At 49.4% G+C, this 22,261-nt stretch overlaps 1 protein-coding gene across 1 annotated transcript in view; it reads right to left on the bottom strand.

The window, feature by feature from the left end:
* Positions 1-21,683, bottom strand: part of LOC136055330 (E3 SUMO-protein ligase RanBP2-like) — a 53,632-nt gene extending 31,949 nt beyond the window's left edge. The window contains exon 1 of the mRNA XM_065747055.1: positions 21,649-21,683. Coding sequence (XP_065603127.1) covers positions 21,649-21,683 — 35 coding nt within the window. The remainder of the gene's footprint in view (positions 1-21,648) is intronic.
* Between the last annotated feature and the right edge of the window lie 578 nt (positions 21,684-22,261).

Below are 22,261 nucleotides of genomic sequence, written 5' to 3'. Positions count from 1 at the left end.
TTTCCTCTCTGTTTCCTCTCGTGTTTCCTCTCGCGTTTCCTCTTTGTTTCCTCTCTGTTTCCTCTCTGTTTCCTCTCGCGTTTCCTCTCTGTTACCTCTCGCGTTTCCTCTCGCGTTTCCTCTCGCGTTTCCTCTCGCGTTTCCTCTCTGTTTCCTCTCGCGTTTCCTCTCTGTTTCCTCTCGCGTTTCCTCTCTGTTTCCTCTCGCATTTCGTCTCGCATTACCTCTCTGTTTCCTCTCTGTTTCCTCTCTGTTTCCTCTCTGTTTCCTCTCTGTTTCCTCTCTGTTTCCTCTCTGTTTCCTCTCTGTTTCCTCTCGCGTTTCCTCTCTATTTCCTCTCGCGTTTCCTCTCTGTTTCCTCTCGCGTTTCCTCTCTGTTTCCTCTTGCGTTTCCTCTCGCGTTTCCTCTCGGTTTCCTCTCGTGTTTCCTCTCGGTTTCCTCTCGCGTTTCCTCTCTGTTTCCTCTCGCGTTTCCTCTCTGTTTCCTCTTTGTTTCGTCTCTGTTTCCTCTCTGTTTCCTCTCTGTTTCCTCTCGGGTTTCCTCTCTGTTTCCTCTCTGTTTCCTCTCGCGTTTCCTCTCTTTCCTCTCTGTTTCCTCTCTGTTTCCTCTCGCGTTTACTCTATGTTACCTCTCACGTTTCCTCTCGCGTTTCCTCTCAGTTTCCTCTCTGTTTCGTCTCTGTTTCCTCTCGCGTTTCCTCTCTGTTTCCGCTCGCGTTTCCTCTCGGTTTCCTCTCGCGTTTCCTCTCTGTTTCCTCTCGCGTTTCCTCTCGCGTTTCCTCTCTGTTTCCTCTCGCGTTTCCTCTCTGTTTCCTCTCGCGTTTCCTCTCTGTTTCCTCTCTGTTTCCTCTCGCGTTTCCTCTCTGTTTCCTCTCTGTTTCCTCTCTGTTCCCTCTCGCGTTTCTTCTGTTTCCTCTCTGTTTCCTATCGCGTTTCCTCTCGGTTTCCTCTCGCGTTTCCTCTCGGTTTCCTCTCGGTTTCCTTTCTGTTTCCTCTCTGTTTCCTCTCGTGTTTCCTCTCGCGTTTCCTCTTTGTTTCCTCTCTGTTTCCTCTCTGTTTCCTCTCGCGTTTCCTCTCTGTTTCCTCTCGCGTTTCCTCTCTGTTTCCTCTCTGTTTCCTCTCTGTTTCCTCTCTGTTTCCTCTCTGTTTCCTCTCTCGTTTTTTCTCTGTTTCCTCTCTCTGTTTCCTCTCGCATTTCCTCTCTGTTTCCTCTCTGTTTCCTCTCTGTTTCCTCTCGCGTTTCCTCTCTGTTTCCTCTTTGTTTCGTCTCTGTTTCCTCTCTGTTTCCTCTCTGTTTCCTCTCGGGTTTCCTCTCTGTTTCCTCTCTGTTTCCTCTCGCGTTTCCTCTCTTTCCTCTCTGTTTCCTCTCTGTTTCCTCTCGCGTTTACTCTATGTTACCTCTCGCGTTTCCTCTCGCGTTTCCTCTCAGTTTCCTCTCTGTTTCGTCTCTGTTTCCTCTCGCGTTTCCTCTCTGTTTCCGCTCGCGTTTCCTCTCGGTTTCCTCTCGCGTTTCCTCTCTGTTTCCTCTCGCGTTTCCTCTCGCGTTTCCTCTCGCGTTTACTCTCTGTTTCCTCTCGCGTTTCCTCTCTGTTTCCTCTCTGTTTCCTCTCGCGTTTCCTCTCTGTTTCCTCTCGCGTTTCCTCTCTGTTTCCTCTCTGTTTCCTCTCGCGTTTCCTCTCTGTTTCCTCTCTGTTTCCTCTCTGTTCCCTCTCGCGTTTCTTCTGTTTCCTCTCTGTTTCCTATCGCGTTTCCTCTCGGTTTCCTCTCGCGTTTCCTCTCGGTTTCCTCTCGGTTTCCTTTCTGTTTCCTCTCTGTTTCCTCTCGTGTTTCCTCTCGCGTTTCCTCTTTGTTTCCTCTCTGTTTCCTCTCTGTTTCCTCTCGCGTTTCCTCTCTGTTACCTCTCGCGTTTCCTCTCGCGTTTCCTCTCGCGTTTCCTCTCTGTTTCCTCTCGCGTTTCCTCTCTGTTTCCTCTCGCGTTTCCTCTCTGTTTCCTCTCGCATTTCGTCTCGCATTACCTCTCTGTTTCCTCTCTGTTTCCTCTCTGTTTCCTCTCTGTTTCCTCTCTGTTTCCTCTCTGTTTCCTCTCTGTTTCCTCTCGCGTTTCCTCTCTGTTTCCTCTCGCGTTTCCTCTCTGTTTCCTCTCGCGTTTCCTCTCTGTTTCCTCTCGCGTTTCCTCTCTGTTTCCTCTTGCGTTTCCTCTCGCGTTTCCTCTCGGTTTCCTCTCGTGTTTCCTCTCGGTTTCCTCTCGCGTTTCCTCTCTGTTTCCTCTCGCGTTTCCTCTCTGTTTCCTCTTTGTTTCGTCTCTGTTTCCTCTCTGTTTCCTCTCTGTTTCCTCTCGGGTTTCCTCTCTGTTTCCTCTCTGTTTCCTCTCGCGTTTCCTCTCTTTCCTCTCTGTTTCCTCTCTGTTTCCTCTCGCGTTTACTCTATGTTACCTCTCACGTTTCCTCTCGCGTTTCCTCTCAGTTTCCTCTCTGTTTCGTCTCTGTTTCCTCTCGCGTTTCCTCTCTGTTTCCGCTCGCGTTTCCTCTCGGTTTCCTCTCGCGTTTCCTCTCTGTTTCCTCTCGCGTTTCCTCTCGCGTTTCCTCTCTGTTTCCTCTCGCGTTTCCTCTCTGTTTCCTCTCGCGTTTCCTCTCTGTTTCCTCTCTGTTTCCTCTCGCGTTTCCTCTCTGTTTCCTCTCTGTTTCCTCTCTGTTCCCTCTCGCGTTTCTTCTGTTTCCTCTCTGTTTCCTATCGCGTTTCCTCTCGGTTTCCTCTCGCGTTTCCTCTCGGTTTCCTCTCGGTTTCCTTTCTGTTTCCTCTCTGTTTCCTCTCGTGTTTCCTCTCGCGTTTCCTCTTTGTTTCCTCTCTGTTTCCTCTCTGTTTCCTCTCGCGTTTCCTCTCTGTTTCCTCTCGCGTTTCCTCTCTGTTTCCTCTCTGTTTCCTCTCTGTTTCCTCTCTGTTTCCTCTCTGTTTCCTCTCTGTTTCCTCTCTCGTTTTTTCTCTGTTTCCTCTCTCTGTTTCCTCTCGCATTTCCTCTCTGTTTCCTCTCTGTTTCCTCTCTGTTTCCTCTCGCGTTTCCTCTCTGTTTCCTCTTTGTTTCGTCTCTGTTTCCTCTCTGTTTCCTCTCTGTTTCCTCTCGGGTTTCCTCTCTGTTTCCTCTCTGTTTCCTCTCGCGTTTCCTCTCTTTCCTCTCTGTTTCCTCTCTGTTTCCTCTCGCGTTTACTCTATGTTACCTCTCGCGTTTCCTCTCGCGTTTCCTCTCAGTTTCCTCTCTGTTTCGTCTCTGTTTCCTCTCGCGTTTCCTCTCTGTTTCCGCTCGCGTTTCCTCTCGGTTTCCTCTCGCGTTTCCTCTCTGTTTCCTCTCGCGTTTCCTCTCGCGTTTCCTCTCGCGTTTACTCTCTGTTTCCTCTCGCGTTTCCTCTCTGTTTCCTCTCTGTTTCCTCTCGCGTTTCCTCTCTGTTTCCTCTCGCGTTTCCTCTCTGTTTCCTCTCTGTTTCCTCTCGCGTTTCCTCTCTGTTTCCTCTCTGTTTCCTCTCTGTTCCCTCTCGCGTTTCTTCTGTTTCCTCTCTGTTTCCTATCGCGTTTCCTCTCGGTTTCCTCTCGCGTTTCCTCTCGGTTTCCTCTCGGTTTCCTTTCTGTTTCCTCTCTGTTTCCTCTCGTGTTTCCTCTCGCGTTTCCTCTTTGTTTCCTCTCTGTTTCCTCTCTGTTTCCTCTCGCGTTTCCTCTCTGTTACCTCTCGCGTTTCCTCTCGCGTTTCCTCTCGCGTTTCCTCTCTGTTTCCTCTCGCGTTTCCTCTCTGTTTCCTCTCGCGTTTCCTCTCTGTTTCCTCTCGCATTTCGTCTCGCATTACCTCTCTGTTTCCTCTCTGTTTCCTCTCTGTTTCCTCTCTGTTTCCTCTCTGTTTCCTCTCTGTTTCCTCTCTGTTTCCTCTCGCGTTTCCTCTCGCGTTTCCTCTCGCGTTTCCTCTCTGTTTCCTCTCGCGTTTCCTCTCTGTTTCCTCTTGCGTTTCCTCTCGCGTTTCCTCTCGGTTTCCTCTCGTGTTTCCTCTCGGTTTCCTCTCTGTTTCCTCTCTGTTTCCTCTCGCGTTTCCTCTCTGTTTCCTCTTTGTTTCGTCTCTGTTTCCTCTCTGTTTCCTCTCTGTTTCCTCTCGGGTTTCCTCTCTGTTTCCTCTCTGTTTCCTCTCGCTTTTCCTCTCTTTCCTCTCTGTTTCCTCTCTGTTTCCTCTCGCGTTTACTCTATGTTACCTCTCGCGTTTCCTCTCGCGTTTCCTCTCGCGTTTCCTCTCAGTTTCCTCTCTGTTTCGTCTCTGTTTCCTCTCGCGTTTCCTCTCTGTTTCCGCTCGCGTTTCCTCTCGGTTTCCTCTCGCGTTTCCTCTCTGTTTCCTCTCGCGTTTCCTCTCGCGTTTCCTCTCTGTTTCCTCTCGCGTTTCCTCTCTGTTTCCTCTCGCGTTTCCTCTCTGTTTCCTCTCTGTTTCCTCTCGCGTTTCCTCTCTGTTTCCTCTCTGTTTCCTCTCTGTTCCCTCTCGCGTTTCTTCTGTTTCCTCTCTGTTTCCTATCGCGTTTCCTCTCTGTTTCCTCTCTGTTTCCTCTCGCCTTTCCTCTCTGTTTCCTCTCTGTTTCCTCTCGCCTTTCCTCTCTGTTTCCTCTCTGTTTCCTCTTTATTTCCACTCGCATTTCCTCTCTGTTTCCTCTCGCGTTTCCTCTCTGTTTCCTCTCACGTTTCCTCTCTGTTTCCTCTCACGTTTCCTCTCTTTTTCCTCTCTGTATCATCTCTGTTTCCTCTCACGTTTCCTCTCTGTTTCCTCTCTGTTTCCTCTCGCGTTTCTTCTGTTTCCTCTCTGTTTCCTATCGCGTTTCCTCTCGGTTTCCTCTCTGTTTCCTCTCGGTTTCCTCTCTGTTTCCTTTCTGTTTCCTCTCTGTTTCCTCTCGCGTTTCCTCTCGCGTTTCCTCTCGCGTTTCCTCTCTGTTTCTTCTCGGGTTTCTTCTGTTTCCTCTCTGTTTCCTCTCGTGTTTCCTCTCGCGTTTCCTCTCGCGTTTCCTCTGTTTCCTCTCGCGTTTCCTCACGCGTTTCCTCTCGCTTTTCCTCTCTCGTTTCCTCTCTGTTTCCTCTCGCGTTTCCTCTCTGTTTCCTCTCTGTTTCCTCTCGCGTTTCCTCTCTGTTTCTTCTCGCGTTTCCTCTCTGTTTCCTCTCTGTTTCCTCTCACGTTTCCCTCTGTTTCCTCTCGCGTTTCCTCTTTGTTTCCTCTCGCGTTTCCTCTCTGTTTCCTCTCTGTTTCCTCTCTGTTTCCTCTCGCGTTTCCTCTCTGTTTCCTCTCGCGTTTCCTCTCTGTTTCCTCTCTGTTTCCTCTCTGTTTCCTCTCTGTTTCCTCTCTCGTTTTTTCTCTGTTTCCTCTCTCTGTTTCCTCTCGCATTTCCTCTCTGTTTCCTCTCTGTTTCCTCTCGCGTTTCCTCTCTGTTTCCTCTCTGTTTCCTCCCTGTTTCCTCTTGCGTTTCCTCTCGCGTTTCCTCTCGGTTTCCTCTCGTGTTTCCTCTCTGTTTCCTCTCGCGTTTCCTCTCTGTTTCCTCTCTGTTTCCTCTCGCGTTTCCTCTCTTTTTCCTCTCGCGTTTCCTCTCTGTTTCCTTTTGCGTTTCCTCTCGCGTTTCCTCTCTGTTTCCTCTCTGTTTCCTCTCGCGTTTCCTCTCGCGTTTCCTCCCGCGTTTACTCTCTGTTTCCTCTCGCGTTTACTCTCTGTTTCCTCTCTGTTTCCTCTCGCGTTTCCTCTGTTTCCTCTCGCGTTTCCTCTGTTTCCTCTCGCGTTTCCTCTCTGTTTCCTCTCGCGTTTCCTTTCTGTTTCCTCTTTGTTTCCTCTCGCGTTTCCTCTCTGTTTCCTCTCGCGTTTCCTCTTGCGTTTTCTCTCTGTTTCCTCTCTGTTTCATCTCTGTTTCCTCTCACGTTTCCTCTCTGTTTCCTCTCACGTTTCCTCTCTGTTTCCTCTCTGTTCCCTCTCGCGTTTCTTCTGTTTCCTCTCTGTTTCCTATCGCGTTTCCTCTCGGTTTCCTCTCGCGTTTCCTCTCGGTTTCCTCTCGGTTTCCTCTCTGTTTCCTCTCGCGTTTCCTCTCGCGTTTCCTCTCTGTTTCCTCTCGCGTTTCTTCTGTTTCCTCTCTGTTTCCTCTCGTGTTTCCTCTCTGTTTCCTCTCGCGTTTCCTCTGTTTCCTCTCGCGTTTCCTCACGCGTTTCCTCTCGCTTTTCCTCTCTCGTTTCCTCTCTGTTTCCTCTCGCGTTTCCTCTCTGTTTCCTCTCTGTTTCCTCTCGCGTTTCCTCTCGCGTTTCCTCTCGCGTTTCCTCTCTGTTTCCTCTCTGTTTCCTCTCACGTTTCCTCTCTGTTTCTTCTCGCGTTTCTTCTCTGTTTCCTCTCTGTTTCCTCTCGCGTTTCCTCTCTGTTTCCTCTCGCGTTTCCTCTCTGTTTCCTCTCGCATTTCCTCTCTGTTTCCTCTCTGTTTCCTCTTGCGTTTCCTCTCGCGTTTCCTCTCTGTTTCCTCTCGCGTTTCCTCTCTGTTTCCTCTCGCATTTCCTCTCTGTTTCCTCTCGCGTTTCCTCTCTGTTTTCGTCTCTGTTTCCTCTGTTTCCTATCTGTTTCCTCTGTTTCCTCTCTCGTTTTTTCTCTGATTCCTCTCTCTGTTTCCTCTCGCGTTTCCTCTCTGTATCCTCTCTGTATCCTCTCTGTTTCCTCTCGCGTTTCCTCTCGCGTTTCCTCTCGCGTTTCCTCTCGCGTTTCCTCTCTGTTTCCTCTCGCGTTTCCTCTCTGTTTCCTCTCGCGTTTCCTCTCTGTTTCCTCTCGCGTTTCCTCTCTGTTTCCTCTCTGTTTCCTCTCGCGTTTCCTCTCTGTTTCCTCTCGAGTTTCCTCTCTGTTTCCTCTCGCGTTTCCTCTCTGTTTCCTCTCGCGTTTCCTCTCTGTTTCCTCTTTGTTTCCTCTCTGTTTCCTCTCGCGTTTCCTCTCGCGTTTCCTCTCGCGTTTCTGCTCTGTTTCCTCTCGCGTTTCCACTCTGTTTCCTCTCGCTTTTCCTCTCGCTTTTCCTCTCTATTTCCTCTTTGTTTCCTCTCGCGTTTCCTCTCTGTTTCCTCTCGCGTTTCCTCTCTGTTTCCTCTCTGTTTCCTCTCTGTTTCCTCTCGCGTTTCCTCTCGCGTTTCCTCTCGGTTTCCTCTCGTGTTTCCTCTCTGTTTCCTCTCGCGTTTCCTCTCTGTTTCCTCTCTGTTTCCCCTCGCGTTTTTTCTCTGTTTCCTCTCGCGTTTCCTCTCTGTTTCCTCTCGCGTTTCCTCTCTGTTTCCTCTCGCATTTCCTCTCTGTTTCCTCTCGCGTTTCCTCTCGCGTTTCCTCTCGCGTTTCCTCTCTGTTTCCTCTCGCGTTTCCTCTCATGTTTCCTCTCGGTTTCCTCTCGGTTTTATCTTGCGTTTCCTCTCTCTTTCCTCTCGCGTTTCCTCTCGCGTTTCCTCTCTGTTTCCTCTCTGTTTCCTCTCGCGTTTCCTCTCTGTTTCCTCTCGCGTTTCCTCTCGCTTTTCCTCTCTGTTTCCTCTCGCGTTTCCTCTCTGTTTCCTCTCGCGTTTCCTCTCTGTTTCCTCTCGCGTTTCCTCTCTGTTTCCTCTCGCGTTTCTGCTCTGTTTCCTCTCGCGTTTTTGCTCTGTTTCCTCTCTATTTCCTCTCGCGTTTCCTCTCTATTTCCTCTCTGTTTCCTCTCGCGTTTCCTCTCTGTTTCCTCTCGCGTTTCCTCTCTGTTTCCTCTCGCGTTTCCTCTCTGTTTCCTCTCTGTTTCCTCTCGCGTTTCCTCTCTGTTTCCTCTCGCGTTTCCTCTCGCGTTTCCTCTCTGTTTCGTCTCGCGTTTCCTCTCTGTTTCGTCTCGCGTTTCCTCTCTGTTTCCTCTCGCGTTTCCTCTCTGTTTCGTCTCGCGTTTCCTCTCTGTTTCCTCTCGCGTTTCCTCTCTGTTTCCTCTCGCGTTTTTTCTCTGTTTCCTCTCGCGTTTCCTCTCGGTTTCCTCTCGCGTTTCCTCTCTGTTTCCTCTCGCATTTCCTCTCTGTTTCCTCTCTGTTTCCTCTCGCATTTCCTCTCTGTTTCCTCTCGCGTTTCCTCTCTGTTTCCTCTCGCGTTTCCTCTCGCATTTCCTCTCGGTTTCCTCTCGTGTTTCCTCTTAGTTTCCTCTCGGTTTTATCTCGCGTTTCCTCTCTGTTTCCTCTCGCGTTTCCTCTCTGTTTCCTCTCGCGTTTCCTCTCTGTTTCCTCTCGCGTTTCCTCTCGCGTTTTTTCTCGCGTTTCCTCTCGCGTTTCCTCTCTGTTTCCTCTCGCGTTTCCTCTCTGTTTCCTCTCGCGTTTCCTCTCTGTTTCCTCTCGCATTTCCTCTCTGTTTCCTCTCGCGTTTCCTCTCAGTTTCCTCTCGCGTTTCCTCTCGCTTTTCCTCTCGCTTTTCCTCTCTGTTTCCTCTCTGTTTCGTCTCGCGTTTCCTCTCTGTTTCCTCTCGCGTTTCCTCTCTGTTTCCTCTCGCGTTTCCTCTCTGTTTCCTCTCGCGTTTCCTCTCTGTTTCCTCTCGATTTCCTCTCGGTTTCCTCTCTGTTTCCTCTCGCGTTTCCTCTCTGTTTCCTCTCTGTTTCCTCTCGCGTTTCCTCTCTGTTTCCTCTCGCGTTTCCTCTCTGTTTCCTCTCTGTTTCCACTCGCGTTTCCTCTCGGTTTCCTCTCGCGTTTCCTCTCTGTTTCCTCTCTGTTTCCTCTCGCGTTTCCTCTCTGTTTCCTCTCTGTTTCCTCTCGCGTTTCCTCTCTGTTTCCTCTCTGTTTCCTCTCGCGTTTCCTCTCTGTTTCCTCTCGCGTTTCCTCTCTGTTTCCTCTCTGTTTCCACTCGCGTTTCCTCTGTTTCCTCTCGCGTTTCCTCTCTGTTTCCTCTTTGTTTCCTCTCGCGTTTCCTCTCTGTTTCCTATCTGTTTCCTCTCGCGTTTCCTCTCTGTTTCCTCTCTGTTTCCTCTCGCGTTTCCTCTCGCGTTTCCTCTCGCGTTTCCTCTCTGTTTCCTCTCTGTTTCCTCTCACGTTTCCTCTCTGTTTCTTCTCGCGTTTCTTCTCTGTTTCCTCTCTGTTTCCTCTCGCGTTTCCTCTCTGTTTCCTCTCGCGTTTCCTCTCTGTTTTCGTCTCTGTTTCCTCTGTTTCCTATCTGTTTCCTCTGTTTCCTCTCTCGTTTTTTCTCTGATTCCTCTCTCTGTTTCCTCTCGCGTTTCCTCTCTGTATCCTCTCTGTATCCTCTCTGTATCCTCTCTGTTTCCTCTCGCGTTTCCTCTCGCGTTTCCTCTCGCGTTTCCTCTCTGTTTCCTCTCTGTTTCCTCTCGCGTTTCCTCTCTGTTTCCTCTCGCATTTCCTCTCTGTTTCCTCTCGCGTTTCCTCTCTGTTTTCGTCTCTGTTTCCTCTGTTTCCTATCTGTTTCCTCTGTTTCCTCTCTCGTTTTTTCTCTGATTCCTCTCTCTGTTTCCTCTCGCGTTTCCTCTCTGTATCCTCTCTGTATCCTCTCTGTATCCTCTCTGTTTCCTCTCGCGTTTCCTCTCGCGTTTCCTCTCGCGTTTCCTCTCGCGTTTCCTCTCTGTTTCCTCTCGCGTTTCCTCTCTGTTTCCTCTCGCGTTTCCTCTCTGTTTCCTCTCGCGTTTCCTCTCTGTTTCCTCTCGCGTTTCTGCTCTGTTTCCTCTCGCGTTTCTGCTCTGTTTCCTCTCGCGTTTCCTCTCGCGTTTCCTCTCTGTTTCCTCTCGCGTTTCCTCTCTGTTTCCTCTCTGTTTCTTCTCGAGTTTCCTCTCTGTTTCCTCTCTGTTTCCTCTCGCGTTTCCTCTCTGTTTCCTCTTTGTTTCCTCTCTGTTTCCTCTCGCGTTTCCTCTCGCGTTTCCTCTCGCGTTTCTGCTCTGTTTCCTCTCGCGTTTCCACTTTGTTTCCTCTCGCTTTTCCTCTCGCTTTTCCTCTCTATTTCCTCTTTGTTTCCTCTCTCGTTTCCTCTCTGTTTCCTCTCGCGTTTCCTCTCTGTTTCCTCTCTGTTTCCTCTCTGTTTCCTCTCGCATTTCCTCTCGCGTTTCCTCTCGGTTTCCTCTCGTGTTTCCTCTCTGTTTCTTCTCGCGTTTCCTCTCTGTTTCCTCTCTGTTTCCCCTCGCGTTTTTTCTCTGTTTCCTCTCGCGTTTCCTCTCTGTTTCCTCTTGCGTTTCCTCTCGCGTTTCCTCTCTGTTTCCTCTCTGTTTCCTCTCGCGTTTCCTCTCTGTTTCCTCTCGCGTTTCCTCTCTGTTTCCTCTCGCGTTTCCTCTCGCGTTTCCTCTCTGTTTCCTCTCGCATTTCCTCTCTGTTTCCTCTCGCGTTTCCTCTCGCGTTTCCTCTCGCGTTTCCTCTCTGTTTCCTCTCGCGTTTCCTCTCATGTTTCCTCTCGGTTTCCTCTTGTGTTTCCTCTCGGTTTCCTCTCGGTTTTATCTTGCGTTTCCTCTCTCTTTCCTCTCGCGTTTCCTCTCGCGTTTCCTCTCTGTTTCCTCTCTGTTTCCTCTCGCGTTTCCTCTGTGTTTCCTCTCGCGTTTCCTCTCGCTTTTCCTCTCTGTTTCCTCTCTGTTTCCTCTCGCGTTTCCTCTCTGTTTCCTCTCGCGTTTCCTCTCTGTTTCCTCTCGCGTTTCCTCTCTGTTTCCTCTCGCGTTTCTGCTCTGTTTCCTCTCGCGTTTTTGCTCTGTTTCCTCTCTATTTCCTCTCGCGTTTCCTCTCTATTTCCTCTCTGTTTCCTCTCGCGTTTCCTCTCTGTTTCCTCTCGCGTTTCCTCTCTGTTTCCTCTCGCGTTTCCTCTCTGTTTCCTCTCTGTTTCCTCTCGCGTTTCCTCTCTGTTTCCTCTCGCGTTTCCTCTCGCGTTTCCTCTCTGTTTCGTCTCGCGTTTCCTCTCTGTTTCGTCTCGCGTTTCCTCTCTGTTTCCTCTCGCGTTTCCTCTCTGTTTCGTCTCGCGTTTCCTCTCTGTTTCCTCTCGCGTTTCCTCTCTGTTTCCTCTCGCGTTTCCTCTCGGTTTCCTCTCGCGTTTCCTCTCTGTTTCCTCTCGCGTTTCCTCTCTGTTTCCTCTCGCGTTTCCTCTCGCGTTTCCTCTCGCGTTTTCATCTCGCGTTTCCTCTCTGTTTCCTCTCGCGTTTCCTCTCTGTTTCCTCTCGCGTTTCCTCTCTGTTTCCTCTCGCATTTCCTCTCTGTTTCCTCTCGCGTTTCCTCTCAGTTTCCTTTCGCGTTTCCTCTCGCTTTTCCTCTCGCTTTTCCTCTCTGTTTCCTCTCTGTTTCGTCTCGCGTTTCCTCTCTGTTTCCTCTCGCGTTTCCTCTCTGTTTCCTCTCGCGTTTCCTCTCTGTTTCCTCTCGCGTTTCCTCTCGGTTTCCTCTCGGTTTCCTCTCTGTTTCCTCTCGGTTTCCTCTCGCGTTTCCTCTCGCGTTTCCTCTCTGTTTCCTCTCGCGTTTCTTCTGTTTCCTCTCTGTTTCCTCTCGTGTTTCCTCTCTGTTTCCTCTCGCGTTTCCTCTGTTTCCTCTCGCTTTTCCTCTCTCGTTTCCTCTCTGTTTCCTCTCGCGTTTCCTCTCTGTTTCCTCTCTGTTTCCTCTCGCGTTTCCTCTCGCGTTTCCTCTCGCGTTTCCTCTCTGTTTCCTCTCTGTTTCCTCTCACGTTTCCTCTCTGTTTCTTCTCGCGTTTCTTCTCTGTTTCCTCTCTGTTTCCTCTCGCGTTTCCTCTCTGTTTCCTCTCGCGTTTCCTCTCTGTTTCCTCTCGCATTTCCTCTCTGTTTCCTCTCTGTTTCCTCTTGCGTTTCCTCTCGCGTTTCCTCTCTGTTTCCTCTCGCGTTTCCTCTCTGTTTCCTCTCGCATTTCCTCTCTTTTTCCTCTCGCGTTTCCTCTCTGTTTTCGTCTCTGTTTCCTCTGTTTCCTATCTGTTTCCTCTGTTTCCTCTCTCGTTTTTTCTCTGATTCCTCTCTCTGTTTCCTCTCGCGTTTCCTCTCTGTATCCTCTCTGTATCCTCTCTGTTTCCTCTCGCGTTTCCTCTCGCGTTTCCTCTCGCGTTTCCTCTCTGTTTCCTCTCGCGTTTCCTCTCTGTTTCCTCTCGCGTTTCCTCTCTGTTTCCTCTCGCGTTTCCTCTCTGTTTCCTCTCGCGTTTCCTCTCTGTTTCCTCTCTGTTTCCTCTCGCGTTTCCTCTCTGTTTCCTCTCGAGTTTCCTTTCTGTTTCCTCTCGCGTTTCCTCTCTGTTTCCTCTCGCGTTTCCTCTCTGTTTCCTCTTTGTTTCCTCTCTGTTTCCTCTCGCGTTTCCTCTCGCGTTTCCTCTCGCGTTTCTGCTCTGTTTCCTCTCGCGTTTCCACTCTGTTTCCTCTCGCTTTTCCTCTCGCTTTTCCTCTCTATTTCCTCTTTGTTTCCTCTCGCGTTTCCTCTCTGTTTCCTCTCGCGTTTCCTCTCTGTTTCCTCTCTGTTTCCTCTCTGTTTCCTCTCGCGTTTCCTCTCGCGTTTCCTCTCGGTTTCCTCTCGTGTTTCCTCTCTGTTTCCTCTCGCGTTTCCTCTCTGTTTCCTCTCTGTTTCCCCTCGCGTTTTTTCTCTGTTTCCTCTCGCGTTTCCTCACGCGTTTCCTCTCGCTTTTCCTCTCGCGTTTCCTCTCTATTTCCTCTCTGTTTCCTCTCGCGTTTCCTCTCTGTTTCCTCTCGCGTTTCCTCTCTGTTTCCTCTCGCGTTTCCTCTCTGTTTCCTCTCGCATTTCCTCTCTGTTTCCTCTCGCGTTTCCTCTCGCGTTTCCTCTCGCGTTTCCTCTCATGTTTCCTCTCGGTTTCCTCTCGGTTTTATCTTGCGTTTCCTCTCTCTTTCCTCTCGCGTTTCCTCTCGCGTTTCCTCTCTGTTTCCTCTCTGTTTCCTCTCGCGTTTCCTCTCTGTTTCCTCTCGCGTTTCCTCTCGCTTTTCCTCTCTGTTTCCTCTCGCGTTTCCTCTCTGTTTCCTCTCGCGTTTCCTCTCTGTTTCCTCTCGCGTTTCTGCTCTGTTTCCTCTCGCGTTTTTGCTCTGTTTCCTCTCTATTTCCTCTCGCGTTTCCTCTCTATTTCCTCTCTGTTTCCTCTCGCGTTTCCTCTCTGTTTCCTCTCGCGTTTCCTCTCTGTTTCCTCTCGCGTTTCCTCTCTGTTTCCTCTCTGTTTCCTCTCGCGTTTCCTCTCTGTTTCCTCTCGCGTTTCCTCTCGCGTTTCCTCTCTGTTTCGTCTCGTGTTTCCTCTCTGTTTCGTCTCGCGTTTCCTCTCTGTTTCCTCTCGCGTTTCCTCTCTGTTTCCTCTCGCGTTTCCTCTCTGTTTCCTCTCGCGTTTCCTCTCTGTTTCCTCTCGCGTTTTTTCTCTGTTTCCTCTCGCGTTTCCTCTCCGTTTCCTCTCGATTTCTTCTCGGTTTCCTCTCGATTTCCTCTCGGTTTCCTCTCTGTTTCCTCTCGCGTTTCCTCTCTGTTTCCTCTCTGTTTCCTCTCGCATTTCCTCTCTGTTTCCTCTCGCGTTTCCTCTCTGTTTCCTCTCGCGTTTCCTCTCGCATTTCCTCTCGGTTTCCTCTCGTGTTTCCTCTTAGTTTCCTCTCGGTTTTATCTCGCGTTTCCTCTCTGTTTCCTCTTGCGTTTCCTCTCTGTTTCCTCTCGCGTTTCCTCTCTGTTTCCTCTCGCGTTTCCTCTCTGTTTCCTCTCGCGTTTCCTCTCGCGTTTTTTCTCGCGTTTCCTCTCGCGTTTCCTCTCTGTTTCCTCTCGCGTTTCCTCTCTGTTTCCTCTCGCGTTTCCTCTCTGTTTCCTCTCGCATTTCCTCTCTGTTTCCTCTCGCGTTTCCTCTCAGTTTCCTTTCGCGTTTCCTCTCGCTTTTCCTCTCGCTTTGCCTCTCTGTTTCCTCTCTGTTTCGTCTCGCGTTTCCTCTCTGTTTCCTCTCGCGTTTCCTCTCTGTTTCCTCTCGCGTTTCCTCTCTGTTTCCTCTCGCGTTTCCTCTCTGTTTCCTCTCGATTTCCTCTCGGTTTCCTCTCTGTTTCCTCTCGCGTTTCCTCTCTGTTTCCTCTCTGTTTCCTCTCGCGTTTCCTCTCTGTTTCCTCTCGCGTTTCCTCTCTGTTTCCTCTCTGTTTCCACTCGCGTTTCCTCTGTTTCCTCTCGCGTTTCCTCTCTGTTTCCTCTCGCGTTTCCTCTCTGTTTCCTCTCTGTTTCCTCTCGCGTTTCCTCTCTGTTTCCTCTCGCGTTTCCTCTCTGTTTCCTCTCGCGTTTCCTCTCTGTTTCCTCTCGCGTTTCCTCTCTGTTTCCTCTCGCGTTTCCTCTCTGTTTCCTCTCGCGTTTCCTCTCTGTTTCCTCTCTGTTTCCACTCGCGTTTCCTCTGTTTCCTCTCGCGTTTCCTCTCTGTTTCCTCTCTGTTTCCTCTCGCGTTTCCTCTCTGTTTCCTATCTGTTTCCTCTCGCGTTTCCTCTCGCGTTTCCTCTCTGTTTCCTCTCGCGTTTCCTCTCGGTTTCCTCTCGATTTCCTCTCGGTTTCCTCTCGCGTTTCCTCTCTGTTTCCTATCTGTTTCCTCTCGCGTTTCCTCTCGCGTTTCCTCTCTGTTTCCTCTCGCGTTTCCTCTCTGTTTCCTCTCTGTTTCCTCTCTGTTTCCTTTCGCGTTTCCTCTCTGTTTCCTCTCGCGTTTCCTCTCTGTTTCCTCTCTGTTTCCTTTCGCGTTTCATCTCTGTTTCCTCTCGCGTTTCCTCTCTGTTTCCTCTCGCGTTTCCTCTCGGTTTCCTCTCGGTTTTATCTCGCATTTCCTCTCTGTTTCCTCTCGCGTTTCCTCTCTGTTTCCTCTCTGTTTCCTCTCGCGTTTCCTCTCTGTTTCCTCTCGCGTTTCCTCTCTGTTTCCTCTCTGTTTCCACTCGCGTTTCCTCTGTTTCCTCTCGCGTTTCCTCTCTGTTTCCTCTCTGTTTCCTCTCGCGTTTCCTCTCTGTTTCCTATCTGTTTCCTCTCGCGTTTCCTCTCGCGTTTCCTCTCGGTTTCCTCTCGATTTCCTCTCGGTTTCCTCTCTGTTTCCTCTCGCGTTTCCTCTCTGTTTCCTCTCTGTTTCCTCTCTGTTTCCTTTCGCGTTTCCTCTCTGTTTCCTCTCGCGTTTCCTCTCTGTTTCCTCTCGCGTTTCCTCTCGCGTTTCCTCTCGGTTTCCTCTCGTGTTTCCTCTCGGTTTTATCTCGCATTTCCTCTCTGTTTCCTCTCGCGTTTCCTCTCTGTTTCCTCTCGCATTTCCTCTCTGTTTCCTCTCGCGTTTCCGCTCTGTTTCCTCTCTGTTTCCTCTCGCGTTTCCTTTCGCTTTTCCTCTCGCTTTTCCTCTCTGTTTCCTCTCTGTTTCCTCTCGCGTTTCCTGTCTGTTTCCTCTCTGTTTCCTCTCGCGTTTCCTCTCTGTTTCCTCTCGCGTTTCCTCTCTGTTTCCTCTCTGTTTCCTCTCGCCTTTCCTCTCTGTTTCCTCTCTGTTTCCTCTCTGTTTCCTCTCGCGTTTCCTCTCATTTTCCTCTCTGTTTCCTCTCGCGTTTCCTCTCTGTTTCCTTTCGCGTTTCCTCTCGTTTTTCTCTCGCGTTTCCTCTCGGTTTCCTCTCGCGTTTCCTCTCACGTTTCCTCTCTGTTTCCTCTCGCGTTTCCTCTCTGTTTCCTCTCGCGTTTCCTCTCTGTTTCCTCTCGCGTTTCGTCTCGCATTACCTCTCTGTTTCCTCTCTGTTTCCTCTCTGTTTCCTCTCTGTTTCCTCTCTGTTTCCTCTCTGTTTCCTCTTGCGTTTCCTCTCGCGTTTCCTCTCGGTTTCCTCTCGTGTTTCCTCTCGGTTTCCTCTCTGTTTCCTCTCGCGTTTCCTCTCTGTTTCCTCTCGCGTTTCCTCTCGCGTTTCCTCTCTGTTTCCTCTCGCGTTTACTCTCTGTTTCCTCTCGCTTTTCCTCTCTGTTTCCTCTCGCGTTTCCTCTCGCTTTTCCTCTCGCTTTTCCTCTCTTTTTCCTCTCTGTTTCCTCTCGCGTTTCCTCTCTGTTTCCTTTCGCGTTTCATCTCTGTTTCCTCTCGCGTTTCCTCTCTGTTTCCTCTCGCGTTTCCTCTCGCGTTTCCTCTCGGTTTCCTCTCGTGTTTCCTCTCGGTTTCTTCTCGGTTTTATCTCGCGTTTCCTCTCTGTTTCCTCTCTCTTTCCTCTCGCGTTTCCTCTCTGTTTCCTCTCGCGTTTCCTCTCTGTTTCCTCTCGCGTTTCCTCTCTGTTTCCTCTCGCGTTTCCTCTCTGTTTCCTCTTTGTTTCCTCTCTGTTTCCTCTCTGTTTCCTCTCTGTTTTCTTCTCGGGTTTCCTCTCTGTTTTCTTCTCGGGTTTCCTCTCGCGTTTCCTCTCTTTCCTCTCTGTTTCCTCTCTGTTTCCTCTCGCATTTCCTCTCTGTTTCCGCTCGCGTTTCCTCTCTGTTTCCTCTCGCGTTTCCTCTCTTTTTCCTCTCGCGTTTCCTCTCGCGTTTCCTCTCTGTTTCCTCTCTGTTTCCTCTCTGTTTCCTCTCGCGTTTCCTCTCTGTTTCCTCTCTGTTTCCTCTCGCGTTTCCTCTCTGTTTCCTCTCTGTTTCCTCTCTGTTTCCTCTCGCCTTTCCTCTCTGTTTCCTCTCTGTTTCCTCTTTATTTCCTCTCGCATTTCCTCTCTGTTTCCTCTCGCGTTTCCTCTCTGTTTCCTCTCACGTTTCCTCTCTGTTTCCTCTCACGTTTCCTCTCTTTTTCCTCTCTGTATCATCTCTGTTTCCTCTCACGTTTCCTCTCTGTTTCCTCTCTGTTTCCTCTCTGTTTCCTCTCTGTTCCCTCTCGCGTTTCTTCTGTTCCCTCTCTGTTTCCTATCGCGTTTCCTCTCGGTTTCCTCTCTGTTTCCTCTCTGTTTCCTTTCTGTTTCCTCTCTGTTTCCTCTCGCGTTTCCTCTCGCGTTTCCTCTCGCGTTTCCTCTCGCGTTTCCTCTCTGTTTCTTCTCGCGTTTCTTCTGTTTCGTCTCTGTTTCCTCTCGTGTTTCCTCTCTGTTTCCTCTCGCGTTTCCTCTGTTTCCTCTCGCGTTTCCTCTCTGTTTCCTCTCTGTTTCCTCTCTGTTTCCTCTCGCGTTTCCTCTCTGTTTCCTCTCGCGTTTCCTCTCTGTTTCCTCTCTGTTTCCTCTCTGTTTCCTCTGTTTCCTCTCACGTTTTTTCTCTGTTTCCTCTCTCTGTTTCCTCTCGCATTTCCTCTCTGTTTCCTCTTGCGTTTCCTCTCGCGTTTCCTCTCTGTTTCCTCTCTGTTTCCTCCCTGTTTCTTCTTGCGTTTCCTCTCGCGTTTCCTCTCGGTTTCCTCTCGTGTTTCCTCTCTGTTTCCTCTCGCGTTTCCTCTCTGTTTCCTCTCTGTTTCCTCTCGCGTTTCCTCTCTGTTTCCTCTCGCGTTTCCTCTCTTTTTCCTCTCGCGTTTCCTCTCTGTTTCCTCTTGCGTTTCCTCTCGCGTTTCCTCTCTGTTTCCTCTCTGTTTCCTCTCGCGTTTCCTCTCTGTTTCCTCTCGCGTTTCCTATCTGTTTCCTCTTTGTTTCCTCTCGCGTTTCCTCTCTGTTTCCTCTCGCGTTTCCTCTTGCGTTTTCTCTCTGTTTCCTCTCTGTTTCATCTCTGTTTCCTCTCACGTTTCCTCTCACGTTTCCTCTCACGTTTCCTCTCTGTTTCCTCTCTGTTCCCTCTCGCGTTTCTTCTGTTTCCTCTCTGTTTCCTATCGCGTTTCCTCTCGGTTTCCTCTCGCGTTTCCTCTCGGTTTCCTCTCGGTTTCCTCTCTGTTTCCTCTCTGTTTCCTCTTGCGTTTCCTCTCGCGTTTCCTCTCGGTTTCCTCTCGTGTTTCCTCTCTGTTTCCTCTCGCGTTTCCTCTCTGTTTCCTCTCTGTTTCCCCTCGCGTTTTTTCTCTGTTTCCTCTCGCGTTTCCTCTCTGTTTCCTCTCGCGTTTCCTCTCGCGTTTCCTCTCTGTTTCCTCTCTGTTTCGTCTCGCGTTTCCTCTCTGTTTCGTCTCGCGTTTCCTCTCTGTTTCCTCTCGCGTTTCCTCTCTGTTTCGTCTCGCGTTTCCTCTCTGTTTCCTCTCGCGTTTCCTCTCTGTTTCCTCTCGCGTTTTTTCTCTGTTTCCTCTCGCGTTTCCTCTCGGTTTCCTCTCGATTTCTTCTCGGTTTCCTCTCGATTTCCTCTCTGTTTCCTCTCTGTTTCCTCTTGCGTTTCCTCTCGCGTTTCCTCTCGGTTTCCTCTCGTGTTTCCTCTCTGTTTCCTCTCGCGTTTCCTCTCTGTTTCCTCTCTGTTTCCTCTCGCGTTTCCTCTCTGTTTCCTCTCGCGTTTCCTCTCTTTTTCCTCTCGCGTTTCCTCTCTGTTTCCTCTTGCGTTTCCTCTCGCGTTTCCTCTCTGTTTCCTCTCTGTTTCCTCTCGCGTTTCCTCTCTGTTTCCTCTCGCGTTTCCTCTCTGTTTCCTCTTTGTTTCCTCTCGCGTTTCCTCTCTGTTTCCTCTCGCGTTTCCTCTTGCGTTTTCTCTCTGTTTCCTCTCTGTTTCATCTCTGTTTCCTCTCACGTTTCCTCTCACGTTTCCTCTCACGTTTCCTCTCTGTTTCCTCTCTGTTCCCTCTCGCGTTTCTTCTGTTTCCTCTCTGTTTCCTATCGCGTTTCCTCTCGGTTTCCTCTCGCGTTTCCTCTCGGTTTCCTCTCTGTTTCCTCTCTGTTTCCTCTTGCGTTTCCTCTCGCGTTTCCTCTCGGTTTCCTCTCGTGTTTCCTCTCTGTTTCCTCTCGCGTTTCCTCTCTGTTTCCTCTCTGTTTCCTCTCGCGTTTCCTCTCTGTTTCCTCTCGCGTTTCCTCTCTGTCTCCTCTCTGTTTCCTCTCTGTTTCCTCTCGCGTTTCCTCTCTGTTTCCTCTCGCGTTTCCTCTCTGTTTCCTCTCTGTTTCCTCTCTGTTTCTTCTCGCGTTTCTTCTCTGTTTCCTCTCTGTTTCCTCTCGCGTTTCCTCTCTGTTTCCTCTCGCGTTTCCTCTCTGTTTCCTCTCGCATTTCCTCTCTGTTTCCTCTCTGTTTCCTCTCGCGTTTCCTCTCTGTTTCCTCTCTGTTTCCTCTCGCGTTTCCTCTCTGTTTCCTCTCGCATTTCCTCTCTGTTTCCTCTCGCGTTTCCTCTCTGTTTCCTCTCTGTTTCCTCTCTGTTTCCTCTGTTTCCTCTCTCGTTTTCTCTCTGATTCCTCTCTCTGTTTCCTCTCGCCTTTTCATCTCGCGTTTCCTCTCTGTATCCTCTCTGTTTCCTCTCGCGTTTCCTCTCGCGTTTCCTCTCGCGTTTCCTCTCGCGTTTCCTCTCGCGTTTCCTCTCGCGTTTCCTCTCTGTTTCCTCTCGCGTTTCCTCTCGCGTTTCCTCTCGCGTTTCCTCTCTGTTTCCTCTCGCGTTTCCTCTCTGTTTCCTCTCGCGTTTCCTCTCTGTTTCCTCTCGCGTTTCCACTCTGTTTCCTCTCGCGTTTCCACTCTGTTTCCTCTCTGTTTCCTCTCGCGTTTCCTCTCTGTTTCCTCTCTGTTTCTTCTCGAGTTTCCTCTCTGTTTCCTCTTGCGTTTCCTCTCTGTTTCCTCTCGCGTTTCCTCTCTCTTTCCTCTCGCGTTTCCTCTCTGTTTCCTCTTTGTTTCCTCTCTGTTTCTTCTCGCGTTTCTGCTCTGTTTCCTCTCGCGTTTCCACTCTGTTTCCTCTCGCTTTTCCTCTCGCTTTTCCTCTCTATTTCCTCTCTGTTTCCTCTCGCGTTTCCTCTCTGTTTCCTCTCGCGTTTCCTCTCTGTTTCCTCTCTGTTTCCTCTCTGTTTCCTCTTGCGTTTCCTCTCGCGTTTCCTCTCGCGTTTCCTCTCGGTTTCCTTTCTGTTTCCTCTCTGTTTCCTCTCGCGTTTCCTCTCGCGTTTCCTCTCGCGTTTCCTCTCTGTTTCTTCTCGCGTTTCTTCTGTTTCCTCTCTGTTTCCTCTCGTGTTTCCTCTCTGTTTCCTCTCGCGTTTCCTCTGTTTCCTCTCGCGTTTCCTCACGCGTTTCCTCTCGCTTTTCCTCTCTCGTTTCCTCTCTGTTTCCTCTCGCGTTTCCTCTCTGTTTCCTCTCTGTTTCCTCTCGCGTTTCCTCTCTGTTTCTTCTCGCGTTTCCTCTCTGTTTCCTCTCGCGTTTCCCTCTGTTTCCTCTCGCGTTTCCTCTTTGTTTCCTCTCGCGTTTCCTCTCTGTTTCCTCTCTGTTTCCTCTCTGTTTCCTCTCGCGTTTCCTCTCTGTTTCCTCTCGCGTTTCCTCTCTGTTTCCTCTCTGTTTCCTCTCTGTTTCCTCTCTGTTTCCTCTCTGTTTCCTCTCGCGTTTCCTCTCTGTTTCCTCTCTGTTTCCTCCCTGTTTCCTCTTGCGTTTCCTCTCTGTTTCCTCTCGCGTTTCCTCTGTTTCCTCTCGCGTTTCCTCACGCGTTTCCTCTCGCTTTTCCTCTCTCGTTTCCTCTCTGTTTCCTCTCGCGTTTCCTCTCTGTTTCCTCTCTGTTTCCTCTCGCGTTTCCTCTCTGTTTCTTCTCGCGTTTCCTCTCTGTTTCCTCTCGCGTTTCCCTCTGTTTCCTCTCGCGTTTCCTCTTTGTTTCCTCTCGCGTTTCCTCTCTGTTTCCTCTCTGTTTCCTCTCTGTTTCCTCTCGCGTTTCCTCTCTGTTTCCTCTCGCGTTTCCTCTCTGTTTCCTCTCTGTTTCCTCTCTGTTTCCTCTCTGTTTCCTCTCTCGTTTTTTCTCTGTTTCCTCTCTCTGTTTCCTCTCGCATTTCCTCTCTGTTTCCTCTCTGTTTCCTCTCGCGTTTCCTCTCTGTTTCCTCTCTGTTTCCTCCCTGTTTCCTCTTGCGTTTCCTCTCGCGTTTCCTCTCGGTTTCCTCTCGTGTTTCCTCTCTGTTTCCTCTCGCGTTTCCTCTCTGTTTCCTCTCTGTTTCCTCTCGCGTTTCCTCTCTGTTTCCTCTCGCGTTTCCTCTCTGTTTCCTCTCGCGTTTCCTCTCTGTTTCCTCTTGCGTTTCCTCTCGCGTTTCCTCTCTGTTTCCTCTTGCGTTTCCTCTCGCGTTTCCTCTCGCGTTTCCTCTCGCGTTTCCTCTGTTTCCTCTCGCGTTTCCTCTCTGTTTCCTCTCTGTTTCCTCTCGCGTTTCCTCTCTGTTTCCTCTCGCGTTTCCTCTCTGTTTCCTCTCTGTTTCCTCTCGCGTTTCCTCTCTGTTTCCTCTCTGTTTCCTCTCGCGTTTCCTCTCTGTTTCCTCTCTGTTTCCTCTCGCGTTTCCTCTCTGTTTCCTCTCGCGTTTCCTCTCGTTTTTCTCTCGCGTTTCCTCTCGGTTTCCTCTCTCTTTCCTCTCGCGTTTCCTCTCGGTTTTCTCTCGCGTTTCCTCTCTGTTTCCTCTTGCGTTTCCTCACGCGTTTCCTCTCGCATTTCCTCTCACGTTTCCGCTCTGTTTCTGTGAGAAAGTAATCTTTTTGTTTTCTGTAAGAAGGAAGGGACCTGTAAATATGTAACCGTGATTTGTGATTTAGCATGTAACGCAGATATACGTTCCACTTAAGCAATCAAGAAAGCCACAAAAGATAGCCATTACTATATGAAAGCTTATCTTGCGAAAACACAAAACTTTCACAAACCGGGAGCTAGCCGAAACACGTTCAAGGACTAGTGATTGTGCAGTGAGATTTGTTCGTATAAATAACATACCATAAAAGGAAAAACCACCAGAAAGGGTCAAGAAGGAGATATGGAGGAAGACTACTTACTGGCAGAAGAAGACCCCTAGCAACAACTGGATCATGCGCAGAGTACACCGCAATGAGAAAGCGATAAGGACACGTATACGGAAGACGGACTGTATAAAAGGATCGGGTATTGGTTCAACTGTTGCAACAGTCGGTGGAACGCAGAGTCCTCTGTCGCCCAGCGCTGCATTGCCTCTTTGCTCTCTGATTAATAAAATTCAGTAGTTGACTCTTTGATTCTTAGCCCATCTATAACATCTATAACATCTATAACATCTATAACATCTATAACATCTATAACATCTATAACATCTATAACATCTATAACATCTATAACATCTATAACATCTATAACATCTATAACATCTATAACATCTATAACATCTATAACATCTATAACATCTATAACATCTATAACATCTATAACATCTATAACATCTATAACATCTATAACATCTATAACATCTATAACATCTATAACATCTATAACATCTATAACATCTATAACATCTATAACATCTATAACATCTATAACATCTATAACATCTATAACATCTATAACATCTATAACATCTATAACATCTATAACATCTATAACATCTATAACATCTATAACATCTATAACATCTATAAC

Source organism: Cyrtonyx montezumae, unplaced genomic scaffold (genome assembly GCF_038088225.1).
Source record: "Cyrtonyx montezumae isolate F1298 unplaced genomic scaffold, pur_monq_1.0 scaffold_40, whole genome shotgun sequence".
Lineage (NCBI taxonomy): Eukaryota > Metazoa > Chordata > Aves > Galliformes > Odontophoridae > Cyrtonyx > Cyrtonyx montezumae.
The sequence above is the reverse complement of the archived record's forward strand: the minus strand, read 5'-3'. Positions and strand labels throughout refer to the sequence as shown.